Source organism: Silurus aristotelis, assembly GCF_946808225.1.
Source record: "Silurus aristotelis genome assembly, chromosome: 13".
Classification (NCBI taxonomy): domain Eukaryota; kingdom Metazoa; phylum Chordata; class Actinopteri; order Siluriformes; family Siluridae; genus Silurus; species Silurus aristotelis.
In genome coordinates, this window is record NC_139586.1 from 27,013,651 (window position 1) to 27,030,569 (window position 16,919).

The 16,919-nt window shown below is 37.2% G+C and overlaps 2 protein-coding genes across 2 annotated transcripts in view; one reads left to right on the forward strand and one right to left on the reverse strand.

Moving 5' to 3' along the window:
• Window positions 1-133: 133 nt before the first annotated feature.
• LOC310735986 (poly(A) polymerase alpha-like) lies at window positions 134-8,696 on the reverse strand. The gene is made up of 14 exons (XM_083559332.1): window positions 8,556-8,696; window positions 7,988-8,158; window positions 7,628-7,694; window positions 7,384-7,465; window positions 7,154-7,263; window positions 6,419-6,472; window positions 6,221-6,332; window positions 6,045-6,134; window positions 4,336-4,474; window positions 3,899-3,971; window positions 3,672-3,792; window positions 3,068-3,152; window positions 261-314; window positions 134-162 (listed from the first exon to the last, which is right to left on the reverse strand). Coding segments are annotated over exons 1-14 (1,167 nt in total). The 5' UTR covers window positions 8,564-8,696; the 3' UTR covers window positions 134-161.
• A 6,000-nt stretch (window positions 8,697-14,696) lies between these two features.
• Window positions 14,697-16,919, forward strand: part of kiaa1614 (KIAA1614 ortholog) — a 35,219-nt gene continuing 32,996 nt past the window's right edge. Inside the window, exon 1 of the mRNA XM_083559069.1 lies at window positions 14,697-15,218. The gene's annotated coding sequence lies outside the window, so the exon portion shown is untranslated. The remainder of the gene's footprint in view (window positions 15,219-16,919) is intronic.

The following is a 16,919-nucleotide window of genomic DNA, read 5'->3' on the forward strand; positions in this document are numbered from 1 at the left end:
CGATAAAGCTAATCTACTACACTCACGTTTTATTGTCTTCCTTGGGCCCTGGGAATGACTGTGTATTCACATGTGCCAAAGTGATGAACTCATTTCTCTCCAGGTTTCCCACCAGAACTCGGATCTTGGACTCGACGAGACCGACCCTGTCACATATCAGATCTTTGAAAGTCTGTTTCTGTTTTTTTTGGATGCTGTGTGCAAAGTTTTATTCTCAAAGCTCATCATACTATTTGTGTGACTTGACACAGTGTACTTACCACTCAAGGTGCTGTTTCTCAGTAGGGGCACTTGCAAGCAGCACAATATAATGCCTTAGAACATAAAAAACAAGAACACTTTTAGTCAGGGGTTCAATTCATGAAACACTTGGAAGGCAACAGGTGTCCCATGTTAAATCACATGCTCTGATGCAGCAAAATATACACCTTAGGTGAGGAAAAAAAACAGTGCAGTGCCGGCCGGAGAACATTACTACTAATACCCACTATATATATATATATATATATATATATATATATATATATATATATATATATATATATATATATATATATATATATATATATATATATATATATATATATATATATGTTATAGAATTAGATTATATATTATATAGAATTAGCTGTACCCTTGTGCAGAAACAGATATTTTTGGGACAAGTGGAGAGGACTGGAAAATGTCAACTAAAATAAAAAATAAATAAATAATAATAATAATAATTATTATTATTATTATTTTTTTTATTAAGTTGACATTTTTCAGTCCTCTCCGCTTGTGTCCCAAAAATATCTGTTTCTGCACAAGGGTACAGCTAATTCTCAACACTTCTACCACAAAAAGATTAAATCAAGAATCAATGATAGAGCACTGGTATAAAGTGAACAAAAAAAGTGTCTGTTGTCCATTAAAAACAAAAAAAATACAAAAGAAAGAAAGAAAGAAAAAAAGAAAGAAAAAAAAGGTGAAGAATTACTACTTTAACCAGACTCTAGTTTTTCTATTCTCAGTCATTCATGATCAACTAAAATCATAAATGCAGTGTATTTGGAAAAATGCAACAGTACACAAAAAGAAAAAAAAAGTCTTATTGCTCTTATCTTATTGAAAATCTTATTAGAGCTCCACCGAAGCTGCACTTTATTACCTACATTCATCCAACTGTTCTTAAAAAAAAATTTCTATAGTAATGAACACAATCCTAATCAATGCATTGATTTTGTCTGAATCACAGCATCAGTACAAGACCTGGAGTTCTTTATAGCTTTTTTGTCAGAAATGAGTGCATTCGCAGCACAATAGCACCATCTACAGGCTGCAAACCCAAGTAACAAGTTGATCAAATAAATTTAATGTCAGTTTAATTACTGTATTTTACTAACAATTAGAAATGCTGTTCTTAGGTTTTATAGTAAATACATTAACACAATAAAATGACACAATTTCCCCCCCAAATGTACAGACTCTGTTATTGGAAAATTAGTATATTATTATGAAATATAGTATTTTCAAATGACCTTTCACCAGAGTGACCATTTCATCGTGCTTTAATATTTATAATGTACCTTAACAAATATACATTTATATACACATACACGTGACATATACATTAAATATTCATTTATATAAGCATTTTTTATATTGCGCTGGAATTACAAAACAGCATGGTCGGCATTTTTTGGCAGAAATATATAATAAAAACAAGGCCTAAGAGTTCTTTTTTATTACAAGACTTGAATAACACAATACAAAGATCAGAAAGTACCAAACAAACATGGGAAAAAAGCAAATTTATGGCTTCAGCTATGATTAATGGACTTTGCTTCACTAAAACATCAGCTTCAGACTGTTCTAACGGGCAAATACTGATCTCACATATCATGAAATCTAGTCATGCAAGCTCAACATTTACAGAAAGAAAAAAAAAAAAAAACTACCATGTACAAAACAAGAACATGGAACGTTTTCACACTTGGTCCGAATACCCGAGCCTGGACTCAGGGCTGAGTCTGGGCTCGGTTGGTGGCAGGGTTTGCATTAAAATTAGAACAAAGGTGTCAGATGTTCTCCACAAAGGGTCAGCGTCAGCCTAAGAGAAGCCTGTTTGATATTAAAACCCGTATTTCCACTGTCCCTTTATGGAGAAGCCTGAACAACCCACTTATTGCAGACTTTCTTCCAAACGATTAATTAAATGTTGCAATCACTTTCATGCATCAAATGGTAGACAAAATGTGAGGCATTAGTGTTATCAGATTGGCATTTAATATTATTATTACCTTTTAAAAAATTTAACAAAACCAAGTCAAAAAAAAAAGAAAAGGGAAAAAAAATAAACCCTTGAAAGCATGACATCATAGGATACATGATACATGAGGAGCATTCCCATATGTTTAAGTTATGCATTTATTGCAGTGACTGCAGTGCTTCAACCCTAAAAAAATGGGTTTTTTATATCAATAACAAACAAAAACCTTCTCCCCAGCATCGTGCGTGAGAGAAGAAACAGGAAGTAGCATCAAACGCCGAAGGTGTCGCTCGACCTCGTCTTCAACACCTCGGTTGAATGGACCGCTTCTCGACTCCAAACCAACATTCCCAGTTCAAACATACCAAAACTCAGTTTCATTATCCAGGGAATAAAAACAAGCGTGAAACCGACTAAAGTTTTTTTATTGCAGACAAGTTTTAAGACAGGAAACGGCATAAAAATGTACAAAAAATTTGCTTCTTAAATACCTACCTGAGGCCGTATATACAGTCATATGAAAAATAAATGCTTGTTTACAATCATTCAATGGAACAAAATGATCTAGTGTTAGAACAGACCAGTACTGTTGAAACCTGTTAGCATGAACTACAGAAATACACACAAAAGACGATGTGAGTGGGAGGTGTGTAAAGGGGGTGGTGTGTGTGTGTGTGTGTGTGTGTGTGTGTGTGTGTGTGTGTGTGTGTGTGTGTGTGTGTGTGTGTGTGTGTGCTATATTGAAAAAAGAAACCTTTATTTCAATAGTGGAACCGTGTCATGTGCGTTCAACAGGATAGACACCTAAATACATACTTGTATTTCTGAAAGAAGTTTGGTGCTTCAAATAATTTCGACCAGTCTTCTTTGTTCTGCACTATTTCATCCATGATGACCAGACCTGGAGACAAGAACCAGAGAGACAAACCAACTACTCTTCAGAATTTTAAAGGTTGATAAAATACTGTGTTTATTTTGCCCTGCAGGAGCCTTTTAATAAGAAATAACGTTAAGTGAAGCCTCTGTTATATAAAAGGACTTCATTATAAACATTGTGGAAGAAAATAATTACATATTGCATCCCTACATCTTAATAAACACACTTATTTTTTTCTCATTAGCTAAACGCTGGGTAGAAGAAAGATCGTTCAGTGAAGCCTATGAACAATCAGCTGGGTTCATTATGTCCAGCTCAAGAACAGTAGTCTCCTGGTCTACAAGAAACTATGGTCCAACAGGTAAAACTAGTGATCTTCTATGAATAAAAACCTGGCTGAAGTAAAAAAAAATATATATCTTCCTTCAATGAAAAGGTTTATGTTGCATAATTCTGTACTAATAAAAAAAAAGCAGCTGTTCCATGTGCAATAACTGTTTAATCCAATGATAAAACCGAAATCCAAAGAGAAGTGTGACTGACCCTGTTTGAACTCTTCGACCATGACGTTGCGGGTGGACACGGACACGTTGTAGGTGGAGTTTTGCTGAGGATAAGATGGTGTGATAATGGGCATGAGGTGGTTCCGGTCACTTGGGGTCACCTGCGAGAATTAAAAATGACATTTACTGGTGATCTTTCCTATAGTTGGAGACGGAAGGATACACTTTTTTTTTTTTTACACTGAACTTTCAAAAGAAAAGCCATACCCTTGGGTCCCACACTGGTAGGTTGAGGTTGCAGTCCACTGGTTGTTTTAAAAAGACTGGAACAGGCCACTTCCTAGATTAAACACAACATATAAAAAAGAGAGAGATTGGGGGTGGGGACATTGAGATGGAAGTACAAAATTTGATACTGAACCCAGAGTCTCAATTTAACAAATAATTCTCTCTGAGAATCTACATTTTTGGATATATACAATTAAAATATCATCAGTCTCTCGGAAACAACGATTACATCTTTTAATATTACGCATCTCTTTAATTCTAATAAAAATACAACACTTTCTCACAAAGACATACATCCAAAAAGAAAAAAAAAAATGGTTTATTATATATTTATATATATTTTTAAATACGAAATGCGAAATGTATAAATGCTTTTTTCGAGACCGTTTCAGAATGTTTACAAGAAAAGGACGCACCACATCGAAAACACCAGGAAGAACTTATGCACAAGAGTCGAAGCCGCAGCATTGGGATAAAGCTGACACGTCCTCGCCACCAGCATCGCCCACGACACGCCGCCCAAGAAACCCAGGACGTTTGAATATATGTTGCGACCTGGAATGGAAATGTACATGTTGAATACAGTGGATAAAATGAAAAGCAGACAGTCGAATAGATTGTTCCATGTTATCGTGGAATACCACCATGGTGACCATTCAGTAATTTTATACTGATCCCTGCAATGTTGAAAGAATTTCTGTTCTCAGGGACTACATGATTCCTGTTGGCACTCAAGTTTAGACATCCATACAAAATAATGACAGTCACATGACAGACAGCTTTGATGTAAAGGCAGGGGGGAAGAGGGGAAGAGAGTAGTGCGTCTGACTGGTCTTTTAATGTGAGTTCGCCAGCGATCCTGAGATTTAGAAACTCTTGTAGTTTGCATTTGCCTTAAGGTGAGCCATTATTACAAAATTGCAAATGCTGACCCAAAGGGCAGCCTACGGAGTAAAGGGAAGATGCAGAGTGCTAAATATAGAACACTTAAGATTTATACTAAAGGCCAAAAATCTACCGTACTAATGTAGTTTTTACCAAAAAACTACGAGCTACAAGCGATACATCGAAACAACGAGATTTTGCAGTACTCGGTTACGCCACAACTATATTCCTAGAACAGTAACGTGTACATGCATATACACAAAAATGAGAAGTGTCCTTCATAAGCAGAAGAAAAATTTGGATTTTTGTGATTGGGTAGAGGCGATAAGCGGAGGCGGAGGGAAAACTCGTTTTTTTTTTTACTATAACTCCTGCACACCCTAAACTTTACAATTTCACTTTTTTGCTTATCTTAATTTTTGTCACAATCTTCGCTTTCTGGCTTCGATTCGACATCTAGCAGCGGCGTCTCGAGCTCGTACCTCAAGTTTTTGCTCATGTATCAAAACAAAAAAATCGACCGAGTGACCGCTCGTATCTCAAAAAACTCGTATGTAAGGGCACTCGTATGTCGAGGTACCACTGTATATTGAGAATATCTATTCTATTGATCTATTTTAGAAAATGCACTTTCATTTTTAATCTGGCGAAAACTACTGTTGTATGTACTGTGTATCACAGAAAAGCCTTGAAGGACTGTTGATATAATAAGTTTAAACATTAAATCCTGGAATAAAGCTTTGGGAATTAGAAAATTAGAAAAATGCAACTGTTTAGACAGGAATATCAGCATCTGGACATAAATGCTGTGTTATTCAGACAAACGTATTGGGACACGGGTCTTTTCCAGCAATATAGAATAGAAAAGCCTTTATTCGTCACATATACATTTCAACACAGTGAAGTTTGTTCTTTGCATATCCCAGCTTGCTTAGAAGCTGGGGTCAGAGCGCAGGGGCGGCAATGATATGGCGCCCCTGGAGCACAGGGGTTTAAGGGCCTTGCTGAGGGGCCCAAGAGTGGCAGCTTGGATCGAACCCACAATCTTATAGGATGTCTTGAGCTTTGACCTCGTCCCTACTGAAGACCTTTGGGATAAATCAGAATGCTGACTTACAACCCAGACCTCCTCACCTCACCTACATCAGTGCCTGATGGTACTAGTAGCCTTGTGGCACACACTTTGAGCACAAATCATTTAAATTTCATAACAATGTAATAAAAAAAAGACCTGACTCACGTTTAGCCCACAGTTTGATGGCGCTAAGAACGAGTCTGAAATTCTTGATGTTGGGCACCAGGTGGAGAATCTCGTCGGTCACCCTGCAGCCTGAACACAAATATGAACACGAAGAGCATTCGTTGGTTAATCGATCATTGCATAAAAACATACACAAAGAAAAAAAAAACACCTACCGTTCAGACTCCTTATACATTGGATATCCATATTCCTCAGCAAAATATCTTTCTGCAGGTCGAGGTTCTCAGGGATGATCTGCAGCGCTAATCGAGCAAACAGGATATCGATCTATCACAAGTATTACAAACAAACAAGGTTAGATGACCGATGGTCTTACTGTCTGAGTATCCTTAGGATTCATTAAACCGAAATACCTCAATGCCATCAAAGCAGAGTTTAATCGCAGGGACGAACGCCTCCACGACAGCCTAAAGGATAACACAAAAAAAAGATCAAAGCGGTTCAAAGGTAGATCTCATGCAGAGTGGATATGATCTCAGGTCATGAGAGTTCACCCGAGGTAATAAGACTTTATCACAGGTACAGCACTGCTGCATGTGCGATAGTGTTTTTACAAAACAGTCGTATATACCAGAAATGATACCGTCGAACACACCTTATAAATACAACCTTTGTTTTTTTTGCACCATCAGTGGAAATAGTTCCTAAAGTATCTATTTTTTTTTTGTTTTTGTTCCCAAAGAAACAATTTTGCTTATTGTTTTTTTTTAACCGTCGTGATGTTACGCTCAATATAATTTCTCTTGTCTAATCGAACTCTACAATATTCATACCAAGCCACTGCTTTTTGTCCTTTTTATTGATTGGTCAAAAAAATTTTGATAAATAATCAATAATTGAAGCATTGATATTAAAAATGTGTTCTTTCTACAGTAACAGTTCAGTATTTTTTTGTAACATTTTCTAAATAAATGGACAAAAACAACAACAACAACAAAAAACACGATGAGGAAACAAAAAAAGAACTTTCTTTTTTTTATTATTGTTTTTATTTTACTTTTAAGTGATAAAATCCCATCATACCAAAGTATCCATCATAGCTGTATATCAGCACTAGGCTATTTTATATATATATTTTCAGAGCATACCCTTAAATCCTTGACCTCCTCTTGCTCTTTTAACTTCTCGTAAAAAGAAGTGAAGAAGTCGGTCCTATTGACGTGGCAAGGGGCGACACAGAGAGCGTCAATATCGGCACCTACGGGCAGAAAGATATGACAAAGTGCAATCAACAATCCACACTGGCTTTATTAAGTAATACAAGTACATGAAAGACAAAACCGTGACTACTAGCGCGTAATAACGTTCACAAACTCACCTTTTGTGTGGACTCCTAACCTATAGGATCCGAACGTACATATTTTTCCACCAATGTTGTCTATCAGTGACGTGGGTATATTCTGTCCAGAAAAAGACAAGACAATAATGTTACTGCTTTCCATAAATATAAACCAAGAAAGTACGGTGTGTGTGCCTTTTATTTGGTAGCTAAGATACACATTGCTCTCTTAGAATAGAAATAGATTTACATCCTCATATCGTTTCACTAGCTTACACCATACCTTGGATCTGCTGATCTCCTGGATCCACTCTTTGACAAGTGTGTTCAGTTTTGCCAAAACTAAGAATCTGTGCAAACAAAAACACAAAGTGTTTGCAAATGTATATACATTTTATACAAACATATATATACACACACACACACACACACATGCTAAAAAATATAACTCTAAGATTTTCACAGCTAGCAGATGAACAAAATCATACATATGCTGAATCAACTAGAAAAATGAAAAGAACCAGACGACAGACACGTGAAACTACAAGCACACTAAGAAATCATCACAGATCTTTTTGAATCATTTGAGGACCTCCTAGTTAGAACAAGCCAAGTTTACAGACTGAATGACAGGAACAGTCACCTCCGGTGCAGCTCCAGCTCCTCCTCAAACACTCCGAAAGGCTTCAGCGCCTGCACCAGTTTCTGCGCCTGCTCCAGTTCCGACTCTTCAGGAAGATTCAGGCTGATGGGGGACGTGATCCCATAATGCTTCGGGTTGGCTTTGGTCGGTTGTGTCATATTTGTAATCAGACTGTAAATATGAAAAAGGTATTAAACAATTAAACAATTGTTTCCTGAACAAGCTTAAAGGCATTTTGCAGAAGATTGTATAAGAAGCTGCGGTCCAGTCTGGAAGACTTTCTAAATAATTCAACACATTTAAAATTACATTTACACTGGCAGTAAAAGAAAAAACATGTATATTATAATATTCATAATTGTATTGTTAATATTTGCAGATTTCTAGAGATTTTTTAAATATAAATTATAATATCCTTAACTCAAATTAATTAAATAAAGATTTGAAAGATGTAAAAGAAAAACCTTTATCGCGCCGAACAGCTAAGCTAAGCTAGTTCAACTATCAATCTACTTCAACTAGCGATCATCTTTAATATGGTAAAAAAAAAAGTGAAAGAAATACTCACAAAGGCATTATGAAAGCTCCTTCACGGAATATTCAACAAAATCTACACGTTTTAAAAAAATTGCTAAACTACTACTACTAAATTTGCTAAACTAAATACCACTCAGCTTGACGCTCGGTGCCTTGAAATTGTTTTGTTTACACGAACGCTGCTAGGCAACGCCTTAAATACAAACCACGCCCTCTTTTTTCCTTACGTCCCCTCTACCTGCGCTCTGATTGGCTGCGCGTCAGAATCTGACGGTCCAATGAAATTTCGAGAACTGATTGTTTTGCTTCTGACTGCATGTACCCTGTTTGCGTCAATGGTGCGTTTGCCGTGTTTGGGGTCTTTTTTTTTTTTTTTTTTTGAGTACTTTATTTTTTTAATTAGTTTTTTCAAATGTACGTTTTGCTCACCGAAATCAAAGTTTGAATTTATGATTTTAGCCAAAGGGAAAATGCACACAGAAAATACCAGCATGATTTCTATACTTTTGATTTGGGTGTCAGTGTAACGGTGTGTAAAATAGTTAAATGAATGCATTAAATGGGGACAGCGCCATCTGTCTGCTGTGTGATGGCATTTAGCACGTGAAATAGGGACCGCCCACAACAGAGATAATAAAACTATGCTGTGGGTAAGTCACACGTTTTCAGCAGCTGGATAATTAAATGTTAAATTGATTACAAACACATAACTAACTGCTTTATTCTGCAATTAACTAATTGTGGAACTGTTATGTGTTTGGCGTTGAATGTGGTGTTTTATATTGAGTTATTTTTAGTTTGTGTTACGAGGCCTAATCATAATAGATTGTGCATTGTCTTTGTTTTATGTAGAAGTTTTCTTTTAATTCTCCATGCGGGTTCCCTTATTTCCTGTTCCCCATCGTGCAGGTATGTTTGTAAGATGTGTTGTATTATTGTGTTTGAACTAATTGTTCAAATTGAACGGTGTTCGCCGCTAGGTGGGGCTGTTTACCCTCCAATCCAATTGAATTGAATTGAATTAAGTTTTTCACTGATTTGTGATCAATTCATCGAAAATGTCTATTTGAAGCTGTCAAATTGCAACATTTTATACACTATACGATCACAACGCATAAAGATTTCATTGATTCAAAAAGATTTAAAAAAAAGAAAGAATTGTTTTAAATAAAAAAAGCAGAGATAATGAGACTATGCGGTGGAAGTTTTCTTTTAATTCTCCATGCGGGTTCCCTTATTTCCTGTTCCCCATCGTGCAGGTCAGCAGAAAGGACTGCCCGGGCAAGACCGTCACATCTGCATGCAGCTAATGAACAATAATCAGTCTATAACAGTCCTAATGAAAGCGATGATCCAGCAGCACAGAATAGTTTTTCACCACTCGCCTCTAGAGATGAGAAATCCGAATCCGTTTACAGATTCAAATCCCTCTGAATCGCTCAGTAAATCGATCCGAGTATGGAGAAGATCAAAACCAAGTGTTGTTGATCTCCAGAGCTCCTTGTCATGGTCCGAACTGATCAGAACATCCTTGTATATACACTTTTTTCCTTGTATATACTCTTTATTATCAGCCTTCTTTTTTCTTGGTTTATTTTTCTCCCCGTCTTATTCCTTTATGCCGGACTGTCGTAAAAAGCATGTCGTCTAATGCGTCTAATTTAGATTCATTTCTAATTCAATAATTGTGTTGATGGTTTTGGATTTAACAATGGATAGTTGTCGATCAGTATCCAGCCTCCACTGCTACAATCCGAGCGTCAAATTGTGTTTCGTTTTTCTTATTTCTGACCGCAAACTAGTCTCTGTTCTGAGAGAGCATGAACATGTTCCTAGATTAAATTTAAAAAAGTCCAAGGACTGACTGTTTAACCAAACATTTATTTATTTATTTATTTATTTATTTATTTATTTATTTATTTATTTATTTATTTATTTATTTATTTATTTTTACCTTTACTTCTGATAGATGCATTCAGAGCAGTGTGTTATTATTCAAGCAAAATCTTCCCAGAAGAGTGGAGGTTATTGTAACCAGCAAATGAGGACTCGATGTAGAATAGGATGTTTTTTATAGTCTGTCTTACTCAGGTGTCCACAAACTTTTGTCCATGTAGAATATGTTGTTTAACCTGTATATGGCGATTCTTTTGCCGTAAGTGCTTTATTCCTCTAGGTGGTGCTGTTTTACCTCTAATCTATTTTTTAGGCTGGCCTGCTTCACATTACTGACAACAAAATAAAATCACATCAAAAATCAGCTGTGTGTTTAATAACTTTATATCTCAATATGTTTATTATTACAATATTAAAAACTATAATGGACAAATTTGGGCCGTGTCTCCTCCTTTTCTGTGTCATCACTCGGATCGAAATAAAATAAACCGTGTTATTATTCAGGGCACGTGCATGGACATGGACAAAAAAAAGTTTAAAATATTCAGCTGAATTTTTCCACTCGCCCATCCAACATTAGAAAACAACAACATGTTCGCTGTTCTGCAAGGGCGTCTTATGTTGTGCGCTATAACACTGAGAAAAAGTGAAAGAGTAACTCATCCAAATAGTTTTTTTTTTTTTAAATATCCACCTCAAACTGGATCCGGTTCTTCAGTTAGGACGCAGCATTGCGAAATAAAAACACAAGTCGAATAAGGGAATAAGCATAAACACAGATTTGCATTGTAGCTTAGTGCTTTAATCTTCTAAACTTGGAAAACTGTGTTTTTCAACACAAATCAATGCTTCAGCCTTCATATATGAAAATAAAATTCCACTCAGTACTTAATTCATGCAGACTATACAGTCTAAATTTTACAGATTTTATACTTGCTGTTTACACAATCGATTCAGATGAATTGTCCTGTGAAGCCTGTGTATGAAGATTCATATGGCAATTTGTGGAAAAGATCTTGTCTGAGAAAGCGTTCCATTAGCTGATAAATACAATGCAATAATAAAAAAATGCAAAGACGAGACAAAGGAACACGTTTACTTTCGTTCTGATTATTCATTGTTCCTAAAATAGATGTGATGTCTACCCCTAGTAAAAAAAAAATGGCAGAAGGCTGGAGTTTATTCATTTAGCGGAGCCAGAGAAACCTAAACATGAGACCGAATCCAGCACAAGCATAAAGCTGAGCAGTCAAAAGTCTGGTTTCTTCAAGATGATTCATTATTTGTCTTGTAATCCACATGACTAATGCCAAGCTCTAGTTTTTTTCTTTTTTTTTTTTTTTTTTTTTTTTTTTAGAGACCCATGCATCTTACTTTAGATTCTATGCAACAAGCTAGGGCATGTAACGGTTTGAAGAATAACTTTGACCAAACAAATATATAAATGTCCAGATGTTCGACTTTATTTTGAGTGAAAAATCCTCCATTAGCATGAAGAACAGCTGTACACCCTCTCAGCATCTGGACAGTTCGTTTCTCCAAACATTCAGCTGAAATACGTTGCCGTGCCTCTTGTTAAACTTTCCAAAGATGTTCTCTTGCAAGTGATCCAGTTCATCCCAGAGAAGTTCAACAGGATTTGGGTGCGCTGACTGGGCAGGCCATTCAACGATAGATATCACTCCAGACTCTCTAAATAACGCTTACAGAGCTGGGACATATGTAGTGCACATACAAAGCTGCATATTAGGTTAAAACATTATGTGCAATATTTGCAAGTACAAACGGGAGCAAAAATTTGCACTCCCCCAACAGGTGGGTTCTGGGGTGGATAATGTAGCTATATTTTACAATAGCAGGTCTTAATGTCCACTGCAGACCAGTGTAAAAAAAAAAGTTCAATCTAAAACCCTTAAAGTGGTTTTAATTTGTTAAACTAATATTTCTGACACTAAAACTTTCCCTTTTATTAGGACTTCACGAAGAACTTCTAAAAAAAAAAACCTCTAACTATTCAAACAAACCCATAAGGAACTTATTTAATGTGTATACACTCTAAGAAAATAAATCCCAGAAGCATTTAAGGTGCTTTACGGGGTGCCATTATTTCTACAGAAGCGAGTTTTCAGTCTTCAAGTTCTCAGCAGAAATTCATGTTAGTGCTGACAGATATCATCTGACTTCGTTTCAAAACAATGAGCTCCTGATTGAAGTAGTTTATGGACCCACATCAAGCCATTGGTTGACGGATTGAATTTTAGCTTTCCGTTTTTGATTTTTCACACAGAAGAAGCATGAAGTGGATAAAGTTCTCTCTCTCTCTCTCTCTCTCTCTCTCTCTCTCTCTCTCTCTCTCTCTCTCTCTCTCTCTCTCCCTCTCTCTCTCTCTCTATCCCCCCCATATCTCTCTCCTGCTCTCTCTCTCTCTCTCTCTCTCTCTCTCTCTCTCTCTCTCTCTCTCTCCCTCTCTCTCTCTCTATCCCCCCCCATATCTCTCTCCTGCTCTCTCTCTCTCTCTCTCTCTCTCTCTCTCTCTCTCTCTCCCTCTCTCTCTCTCTATCCCCCCCATATCTCTCTCCTGCTCTCTCTCTCTCTCTCTCTCTCTCTCTCTCTCTCTCTCTCTCTCTCTCTCTCTCTCTCTCTCTCTCCTCTCTCTCTCTCTCTCTCTCTCTCTCTCTCTCTCTCTCTCTCTCCCTCTCTCTCTCTCTATCCCCCCCATATCTCTCTCCTGCTCTCTCTCTCTCTCTCTCTCTCTCCCCCCTCTCTCTCTCTCTCTCTCTATCCCCCCCCTCTCTCCTGCTCTCTCTCTCTCCTCCCTCACTCTCTTTCTCCACTCTGTCTCCCTCTCTCTCTCTCTCACTTTCTCTCTCTTTCCCCCCCCCCTACTCTCCTGCTCGTTCTCTCTCTCTCTCTCTCTCCTCTCTCTCTCTCTCTCTTTCTCTGTCACCCCCCCACCCCCCACCCATATATGTCAACAATTCCCGGCTATTACGATGCAGTGCGATCCGATTTTAATTTGATTCAACACAATGCAATTCTATGCAACACAATGCAATAGAAAAAAGAATGCAAGGCTCTGCAATTCAATTGGGTACATAGTTTATTTTTATTCCTTTGGTTCAGACAACCAGCGAATCATCAATTTACTTTAGTGCCTTCTGACTTCTAACACATGGCTCTTTCACATACACTCCTTTGTAACGCAACAAAGAAGAAAGAAAAAAGATTAAATGAAACCAGGCAATCTTTTTTTTTGCTGTTCAGTCTCCAGATAGACACAGCTCTACCTCTGCCATATTAATCTGTATTCTACGTGACTCTCAGGACACGCCTCGGTCTCCGCAGTGTTGTGATGCGTCATTCACGTAACAGCAGCAGTGCTGAGAAACCGCGCTCGAGAAACAGTTTAACGAGGAGAAATCGGAAATCGGAAATTTTGGTCACAAAGTAGTGATCACTTTTTTAAAAATTCAAGTGTAGCGCATCTACTAATAATTTTTTACCAATGCACACTTTTTAAAGCGATGCAGCACATGAACTTTTATGCCGACGTTGTTTTATGTTTCATAAAACATTAAAGACATTAAAGTCTTTTTTGTCAACATGACAGAATTATTCTTCTGTTTGCTACAATAAAAGCACTCTTATGTCTGGAAGAAGGTTTTTTGAAGACTTCAGATCACTTTTACATTACAAAAAAAACTAAAAGTCCAGTCTACGCTTGTTCACATGACCGTTTCACAGAAGAATGAACACAACTGGTTCTTGTTCCAAATAGGCATTTGACACATTAAGTGGAGCAAAGTTGGTGGAATGTTGAGTCTGTTTCAAAACCAAGCGGAGAGAACAAATGTGATTTTTGCGTGAGGCCTCTCGGTAGAGCCTCAGGTTTCAGCCGAGGGTGTCTCAGATTTTGCATCCTTGGCACTGACTGCATGTGAAGTTCGAAACCCAGCCATTTGGTGTTGCTTCACTTTAGGCCTGGGCTGAAGGATCTGTATAGTTTCTACCAAGAATTAGCACTGACTTAAATCATTAGAAGGGTTTGAACAGGTTCTTGGATTTCTTTTTGTAACTCTGAGATGATTTTACAGACAATCCATTGAGATGTGGCTATAAATCATTAGAGCAGATTGTGAGCGCCGAAGCAGTCCAGTTTGAAATCATAATCAACAAAGGAAATTCTTTGGCTGAAGGAGTATGTGCCTGGAGATTCCTGCACTTCCTCTTCACTCGCTGCTTAAGATTCCGTCCTCTCTCTCTTTTTTTTTTTTTCAGACGGGTTGAATTACGCTCCTCCTTTGAGGGGTTGACCTCAGTGGCTGCTTCACCAATAGCTTTTTAGCTTTGTTCCCATTAAACCCACTGTCCAGCCTATTCCTTTCCAGTGCTGGTCATGCCTGTCTCCTGAGCAACACAGGAATCCTAACACATGTGTGGACCTTCAGCAGTCAGACTCAGTCCCACACAGCATTGCTCATGGAGGAGGGAAGTAGACAAGGTTTGTAAAGGAGAACAGTCATGAGGATAAGGTCATGTTCTTAAGGAGTGGGAGTTTTCGGAGAAAACTCACTTTCTTCATGCGTTCTACTTGTGAACAGCTGGAATTGGGCGGAACAAGAAAAACAGAAAGAGCAAGAAGGAAAGAGCTACTTATGAAAGAAATTAAAAAAACAGAAAATGGACCCGCACTGACTTTTCAGCGCTGTTGAAATGTGAATATGTGGCATGTTTGTCGGCTGACTTTCAGATGGAGGTCAGGATAAAATGGACTTCTAGAGACTATCTAGAGAAGGAGGTAAGATGCTGTTTGAATGTTTGCACTATTCATCACATTATGGAGCATAAACACAGATCCCAGTCATGGCTTATTAGTATATAATTGGTTACTGCTTTCAATTAAGCTGAATCGTTTGGGGAATTTCATTACACATAAAAGCTTATCATATCTCTTAGTGTTTAAAAAGGTTTATCACAAATTAAACAAATATTGTTTGACCTATTATTTGACTTTAAGTAAAATATAATGAATGCACATCATATACACCATCCGATGTAACAAATGGTCAACATTCTCAACACATTTCTTTTCATAAGATTCCCTCCTTTAACCAGAACGCCAAAATCTAAGAAAAAGACATTTGCAGAAGGACGAGGGGGAAAAAAAGAAACACGTTAATTTGCTTCATTAGTTACAGAGATATGGATTCCAGGATACTTAGAGTTTTGTACTTGAATCTGAGTGGACGACATGAGTAATCTGCACCCCCACACAAACCTCTTGCGTTTTTTTTTTTTTGGTCTTAATTCCATCCACTATGTGAGATCAGCTTTAAAAGCTACATGTCCACACAGGATTCTTTGCTCACTTTATTCAAACAGAATAATACGGTATATCTCCAACATGGTAGACTGATTTTACTCTGATGACCTGGCCCCCATGGGTACGGTGCCTGTATCTCAGCACGGGATGCTGTAAAAGGTCCCGGAAGAGATAAGCTAGGGCAAATGCTGGGAGCTCTAATTAGGAAGGGAATACTTCAATCAAATTAGTCTTGAGAAGAACACAGCCATGCATAAACTTCCTCTTTTCCCAGTGTATATTTGCATGTGGGAGTTTCGTTTTCTTCTGAACTACTTTAATGATAGAAGCAACTAGGGCTAAAAAGGAACACAGATTTATGGGTATTGTTTATTTTTCACTTATTACACCAGCATATTTCCAGGTCTGGACTGCCAGCTATATGCATCAAAAGTACTGAGGCACCTGAACTTTTCAGCTATCTGTGGTTCTTTCCGAAACTGTTTCCAGAAACTTGGAGGCACACAATTATATAGGATGCCTTTAAATGTAATAGCATGACATTTCACACAGCAAGCTCCATGAAGATACATTGGTTATAAGATGTTAAAGATCTCTGACTATAGCGCTCCAACCTCAACCCTAAGAAACACCTTTAGGATGAATGTGAATGCTGACTGCACCCCAGACCTCCAGGTGACGTTTTGTGGGTTTTTCCCCCATAATGGCGAAACAAACTTAAATTACTGTCTTTATTTTTCGTACAGATAAAAACAATACATCATTCAAATCTGTAAAATGTCTATGATTTTATATATATATATATATATATATATATATATATATATATATATATATATATATATATATATATATATATAAGCTTCTTGACTTGAAGAGGTGCAGTTTCTTCGGTATCACCTCATTAGCTGTCCGTGTGGAAACATAGCAAAGCCTCTTAATGATGTCCACACATCTCTGCACTGTTATAGCCTTTATATTTAATCACTGTACATATGCTTACATACATATCACATGCTGTACATATGATACATGTTTATCTGCACTATTTGCACGATTGCTACTTTTTGCACTACTTGATGCCAAACTGCATTTTGTTGCTGCGTACCTGTACTATGCTATGACAATAAAGTTCTATCTATCTATCTATCTATCTATCTATCTATCTATCTATCT